General features: G+C 45.4%; 1 protein-coding gene across 4 annotated transcripts; it reads left to right on the top strand.

Moving 5' to 3' along the window:
* The first annotated feature begins 301 nt into the window (after positions 1-301).
* Ars2 (arsenic resistance protein 2) lies at positions 302-5,811 on the top strand. Of its 4 annotated transcripts, XM_065233361.1 has the most exons (9): positions 302-385; positions 690-831; positions 893-1,029; positions 1,094-1,373; positions 2,293-2,359; positions 2,448-4,483; positions 4,551-4,664; positions 4,905-4,943; positions 5,560-5,811. In XM_065233361.1, exons 2-9 carry the CDS (start codon positions 698-700, stop codon positions 5,633-5,635), a joined length of 2,883 nt encoding a protein of 960 aa, XP_065089433.1. In that variant the 5' UTR covers positions 302-385; positions 690-697; the 3' UTR covers positions 5,636-5,811. The 4 variants fall into 4 exon arrangements, with proteins under 4 accessions (XP_065089433.1, XP_065089435.1, XP_065089436.1 ...); XM_065233363.1 differs by lacking the exon at positions 4,905-4,943; XM_065233364.1 differs by lacking the exon at positions 4,905-4,943 and having other exon boundaries at positions 4,551-4,676; positions 5,560-5,640.
* Positions 5,812-6,340: the final 529 nt, after the last annotated feature.

Here is a 6,340-nt window from a genome sequence, read left to right as displayed (position 1 = left end):
AAAAAATCTCAAAATAATGTTTTATTTCAAAGTGCAAGTGCTAGTAAACGACATTTAAACTGCTCTAATGAAGTGGTTAATTGGAAATAGGAAGAACTTTTCGGTCATCATAACAAAACTTAATTTTTCTCGGATCGGTGCGAATGTTACATTCGACCTCGCTTTCGACATAATGAAAGTTTGCTCTTGAATTTATAATGTTCCTATTTCTCAGCGCCGCTCCAAGCAAAGGCGCCGCTTTTGGTTTGCGGCTGTCAACTTATTTCATTTTCCGCTGCGTTCCTTATCCCGCCTTCTGTCACGCGTAACGCTATCATCGTGCGGTCTTGTGAAAAAGCGAAAGTTGTAGACGCGTCCTCATCGGTGGAAGAAAAAATAATTTTAGGTAAGTAAATCAATGAAATTCAGCTTAATTTTGTGTTTATTTAGGTAACAGAACGCGATGAATCGAGTTGTAGGTATTGTTTTGTTGAAAAAACTCGGAAAACAGTGTTAATTTGGCTATGTTAAGTGTGGTTGTGAGTGGCACGGGTGCATCTTCTTTCTGAGAGGTTATTCTTCGCCATAGAAAGTTGTAGAAAGAAAAATCCCGTTTAGTTTGACATTCAGCTTAAAATTAGCATTCAACAATCAAAATACTGGAATAATTGATCAGTTTACAATGGATCTCCTATCGCAACCCGTTTCAGAACAAATAATGGCAGACTCTGACGACGAGTACGACCGGAAGAGACGCGACAAGTTCCGCGGGGAACGTAGTGCCGGAGAAAGCTATGCGCGGGGTGCCGACAGATCGGATCGCTCTCGCGGTCGAGATGATTGGCCGGAACGGTAAGTTGGTTGGCGTAAGCTAGTAATGTGCGTTCAAACGGATGGTCGTGTAACTTTTCAGCGGAAGACCACGGCAGGACTACCGGGACTATCGGCCACCACAACGGGACCGTGGCTATTCGCCTTCCCGCGAAGGACCTCCGATGAAGCGACTACGCGGCGATGGGTGGGGAGACGACGCCCGGCCTCGGTTTGTGGGTAAGTTGTTTCGAATGCTCAAGTGTGCAAAGGAGAGATCCTGATTTTGAGTCCTCCTTTTAAGGTCATGAATCGTATGGAATGTACGGCTATAACCACGATCATTTCGGAATGCATCCGGCTGCTGGACCGTACGGGCATCCAGCTGGTTTACATCCGCGGGAGCAGCAATCCTCAGGAGACATGCAAACTCAGCCCTGCATGATGACGCTGAAGCAGTTCCTTGCCACTCAGGACGATTCAATTTCCGATTCGGAGGCCATCCAGAAGTACAACGACTACAAGCTGGAGTTCAAGCGGCAGCAGCTGAACGAATTCTTTGTGGCCCACAAGGACGAAGAATGGTAAGATTCGGCAGCAAAATAGCTGAAAGTGATTGATTTCAGTGTTGGAAAAGTTCGCGAGAACTGTCTGACTTGATGAAATTCCGCGAACTTGTCCAACACTGACTGATTTATGTTGGTGTGATGCACTTCTCTTCGGAAGTTGGAAGCACTTTCAGACATTTTGCCCCTGTAAGATATCACAATTGGGCCGGAAGCGAAGATCACCCAACCAGCAGAAGCCACTGAAGATCATCCCGATGTTCTGCTGCCGTTCTTGTTTTTAGCAAATTTAATAACAATTCTTCTCCTTGACAGTGCTAGGTCGAGCACAGCTCTCGAGTCGTTCTTGCGCCTCCTCTGCTACTTATCTGTTGTAAGAAGCACGCACAATGCTATCTCCACTTGCGTATTCGGGTTTAGGAGAACTGTCCCCCTATGCCTCCGTCGTCGCCCATGCCGCGTGACTTAAACTCGAGTAAAGTATTCCGCGCGAACTCTTGGTTAGGGAACCCCAGGCCACTCGAACGTCCGGCGAGCAATGCCGGACGTTCCGCATTCTAAACATTTGATCGCTTCTGATCTCGCGAATTCTCGATATACGACAACACGCGCGCTGTGATGAACAAGAGAGAGGTATTTACATTTCTTAATAATGGTTAAACGATAGAAAGAAATGCTATATTTATGGTAACAGCAGTTGGGAATCAATAATGACTTGTCAAAGCAGTTGCATTACTTTTCTAGAACCACTTGACATTTGCCTAAGGTAAAGTCCATTGCTGGAGAAAGTGGATTACTCACTACCCATTTTTTACAACTAAATATCTTGGATTTTACGTCGAAATGTTGTGTTCGTTTGTAAGGAGTTCATTTCTAATAAAAATTTTGTATTTTTCTTCGTTTCCTGTCTCATTGCTCTGGATTGCTTCACCTATAGGTTCAAGATCAAGTACCATCCGGAGGAATCGCTGAAGCGAAAAGATGAGCAGATGGGATTTTTGAAGGTTAGTATGCAACTATCCATGGTTTTTGGCTTGTTTCTCGCATTGAATAGTTGGTTTAATCATCGCTTTTTTTTCTTCTCAATTCCAGCGCCGTTGCGACGTTTTCGTGGAACTGCTGGACACCGGTGATGTCTCCAAGGTATCGGTGGATACCTCCAATGCGGATCCGTTGCTTCGCCTGCTGGACACGGTCGTCATCAAGCTGGAAGGTGGCACCGAGGAGGATCTCAAAGTGCTGGACGAAAAACCGGTGGAGATTGTTAAGATTTTGCCGGAGAAGCCGAAGGTGGAGGTGAAGAAGGAACCGCTGCTGGAGGATACCATCAAGAAGGAGAAGATCAGTATCAAGGAGGAAAAGGTGGAAGACGCGGAGAAGCCCAAGGAGGAGAAGGATGTTGAGAAGGAGAAGCCGTCGGGAGATGGTGAGGCTGAAGCTGAAGGGGACAAGGAAGGTGAGGAGAAGGAAACAGCGGAAGCTGACGAAAGGGAGGCGGAGCCGGTGAAGGAACCGGAGCAGGAGGAAGATACATCGAGGAAAAAGGATCGCAGGAAGAGAAGTCGATCGGATTCCGGTAGCAGCTCATCGTCTTCGTCGTCGTCCAGCTCTAGTGATTCGGAAGATGAGAAGGAGAAGGAAAAGGAGAAAGAGAAGAAGGATGCAGAGGACGATGAGGAGATGAAGGAGGATGAAGAAGAGACGCCCAAGAGTCCGAAGCCTATTGAACAGGAAAATGAAGAAAAGGAAGATGAGCAGGCGGAGAATAATGGACATAAGAGCGGAGATGAAGGAGAAGAAGGAGAAGAAGAGCCAGCTAAGAAAGACGAAGCAGAGCCTGAGAAGATGGATACCGAGGAGGTGTCAGAAGAGAAAGACAAAGAAGGTGAGACAGAAGAGAAGGAGGATGAGGAGGGGGAGGGTAAAGAAAAGGAAGCGGAAGCCAACCAGCAAAGCAATGAGGAGAAAGACGAAGCGGAAAAGACAGAAACTATTGATTTGGTTAAGGATACAAATGTTAGTACAAGTCCGCGGGCTCTACATCGGACCAGCTCGATCTTTTTGCGCAACTTGGCCCCATCGATAACGAAGGCCGAAGTGGAAGCCATGTGCAAGCGTTACAATGGATTTCTGCGCGTGGCAATCGCCGATCCACTACTGGAGAGAAGGTGGTTCCGCCGCGGGTGGGTTACTTTCCGCCGAGATGTGAACATCAAGGAAATTTGCTGGAATCTTAACAACATCCGCTTGCGAGACTGCGAACTGGGGGCTATCGTCAACAAGGATCTGAGTCGAAGGGTTCGTCCGGTGAATGGACTCACCTGTCACAAGACGATTGTTCGCAGCGATATCAAGCTGTGTGCGAAGATTACTCACAATTTGGACGATAAGGCTGGCCTGTGGAAAGACCAGGAAGACAACGGAGGAGAGAATAATGGGGAATCTTTTGGTTTGCAATCGAAGAATCCCGTTCTGCAAAACATCACTGATTATCTCATAGAGGAAGCCTCCGCGGAGGAGGATGAGCTGCTGGGACTGTCGACGGAAGCCGCCAAGAAGACCAATGACGGAGAACTGGTCGAGCGTGATCCGCAGCTAATTGAAGTTCTAGACAAATTGATCCTCTATCTTCGCGTTGTTCATTCGGTTGATTTCTACAATCACTGTGAGTACCCGTACGAAGACGAGATGCCCAACCGGTGCGGTATTATCCATGCTAGAGGTCCTCCTCCTCAGAACAAGGTCACATTGAATGAAATCCAGGAGTACATTCGGACATTCGAAGGTAAGATGGGTTCGTTCTTGGCCCGTGCCATCGAGTTGGAAGAAGTGGAAATGAAGAAACTCGGTTCCAAGGACGCCGAAGCCGAGGTGGAAAAGTTCATCCAAGCCAACACCCAGGAGCTGGCCAAGGACAAGTGGCTGTGTCCGTTGTCCGGCAAGAAGTTCAAGGGCCCGGACTTTGTGCGTAAGCACATCTTCAACAAGCACAACGAAAAGGTCGACGAAGTTCGCAAGGAGGTGGAATACTTCAACAACTATCTGAAGGACACCAAGCGGCCGCAATTACCCGAGCATCCGGGTAATACCAGGAAAGCACCGTCCGATGCGGCCCCACCCAGTGCTGGGTAAGTTTAATTTTTAGGATGTCAATTTTGGGGAACTTCGGACTAAGTAATTTGTTTATTTTTTCAGATATCGCCCACCGTACGGAATGTCCCATGCTTACGCCCCAATGTACGCTCCGTATGCCCAACCGATGATGGCGCCGGCTGGTCGTGCAAGACCCGGATATGGACGCGGTGGAAGGTGAGTTCCGATGTTAGTTTTCGTACCTTTAGTAGACAAACAGTGCTCGAACTAGCGATAAGTGTCTTCCTTGTGTGTAAATGTACCGATGCTTTCTAGAGATCTTTCGTTTCCTCTTTTCATTTGACCGCACAACTGCATTTTTCTCTTTGAAAGTTCTACAGTATACTCTCTTTCGTTGGGTGATTTTTCACTGTTGATCGTAAAATTCATCCTAAAACGAATCATTTTGCTTCACAGAATTCAAGACGCCCGACGGAACATACAAAATCGATCTAGGTAAGTCGGGATCGAAGATCCGCAGTATTTAGAATCCAATACCCCTATCGTATCTCATAGTGCAGTTCGTCGCGATTTCCATTCGGTGCGGTATCAATTGGTACATTTACACACTGCCCTTTGGATTGTTAGAATAGTAGTTTCAAGGTATCCCACCGATCCGATGTGTTGTTCTACAGCTTTTCTCTAGTTTTGCGCGCCGCTTGCAAAATGCAATCTTGGAACTACTTCTCTACTAGTCCCAATAATGTTTGTTCTATTTAGGAGTCAGTTTAGGTTTAATGTCAACTGATTTACCCGGTTGTTGCCCTTTTTCACAGAGAACCAATGGGAGATTTTCGACGGCCAATTGTGGCGTACAGCGATTTGGACATGCCCAATTTTAACGATTCTTTCCTGTAGGACGACGACGTGACGATTTTCTAGTTACGGATTTAGTTTCCCTAAGGCGCAGCTTTTATAAATTCTGTAGAGCTACCGTTAATAAAAATTTGACCTATCATCAGTTTAATGTTTTAACTAGAGAAAAGCTTGCCGAACAAGCGCTTCATTCCCGGAATGCCCTAACCACCTATTCGTTCAAATGTTGTTCAAATTCTCGTTCATTACATTTCAGAATGGCACCGGATTACCGCCCAGTGATTCACTACCGTGATCTGGATGCGCCCCGCGAACCGGACGAGTTCATCTAAACAAAACATTAACACAATTGGTAGTTGGATCAATCGTAGGTCTGGCCAAATGATAGCATTCACAGTAACAGTTAAATCAAAACTAATTCAAAATTTGTGCATTTCATCCGTAAGAATCCGATAGTTGAACAATTTGAAATAAAGGACGCTGCAACTATGTGTGAAGTTATGATGTAGCTAAGAAGGGAGTTATTTTTGTTTTCGAAAAATCCTTTCTTGAAGACTGCTTTTCCCTCCATTGCACCCGAGCACCAATTCTCTAGGTTAACTCTTTCCCGCCCGGAGTGTTTTGCTATAGTACATTTAAAAAACCAGCCTATCTCTGGAGTGTCTTGAGATATCGACCTGGATTTTCTTTCCAACAATAGAAGAACTAGTACAATAGTTTTACAAAAATAGGCTGTAATTTCAGAAAGTTACAGCACACTGTCAAAAAAGGCATGGTGCTCCAGAGTAACCATGGATGGGAAAGAGTTAATACACTAGTGGAAATTAATATAAAGTTAAGTTCAAATAATCATTTAACTTCATTTCTGAAAAGTTTTAAGCAGATCCAATCGCTAGAAGTTCTCTAAAATCACATAAGAAATACATACATTTAGGCGTTTTGCGAACTAGTTTCTGTGTATCTATGTCGATTAAATTGAAATGTTCTATAAGTTCTGTCGGTTGGATCTCCATAGAACTTAGCAAAAGTCATGTTCA

The sequence above is a fragment of the Ochlerotatus camptorhynchus genome, unplaced genomic scaffold (genome assembly GCF_037179485.1).
Source record: "Ochlerotatus camptorhynchus isolate MF236.1 unplaced genomic scaffold, CSIRO-AGI_Acam_v1.1 ptg000401l, whole genome shotgun sequence".
Lineage (NCBI taxonomy): Eukaryota > Metazoa > Arthropoda > Insecta > Diptera > Culicidae > Ochlerotatus > Ochlerotatus camptorhynchus.
The sequence above is the reverse complement of the archived record's forward strand: the minus strand, read 5'-3'. Positions and strand labels throughout refer to the sequence as shown.

What these genes read in the sequence shown, in the direction of transcription:
- Ars2 (XM_065233361.1), top strand. Translation starts at nt 698, where the DNA reads ATGGCAGACTCTGACGACGAGTACGACCGGAAGAGACGCGACAAGTTC. An exon ending in AGCAGATGGGATTTTTGAAG is followed by an intron (nt 2,360 to 2,447) that starts GTTAGTATGCAA and finishes TCTCAATTCCAG; the next exon opens with CGCCGTTGCGACGTTTTCGT. An exon ending in GCGGCCCCACCCAGTGCTGG is followed by an intron (nt 4,484 to 4,550) that starts GTAAGTTTAATT and finishes TTATTTTTTCAG; the next exon opens with ATATCGCCCACCGTACGGAA.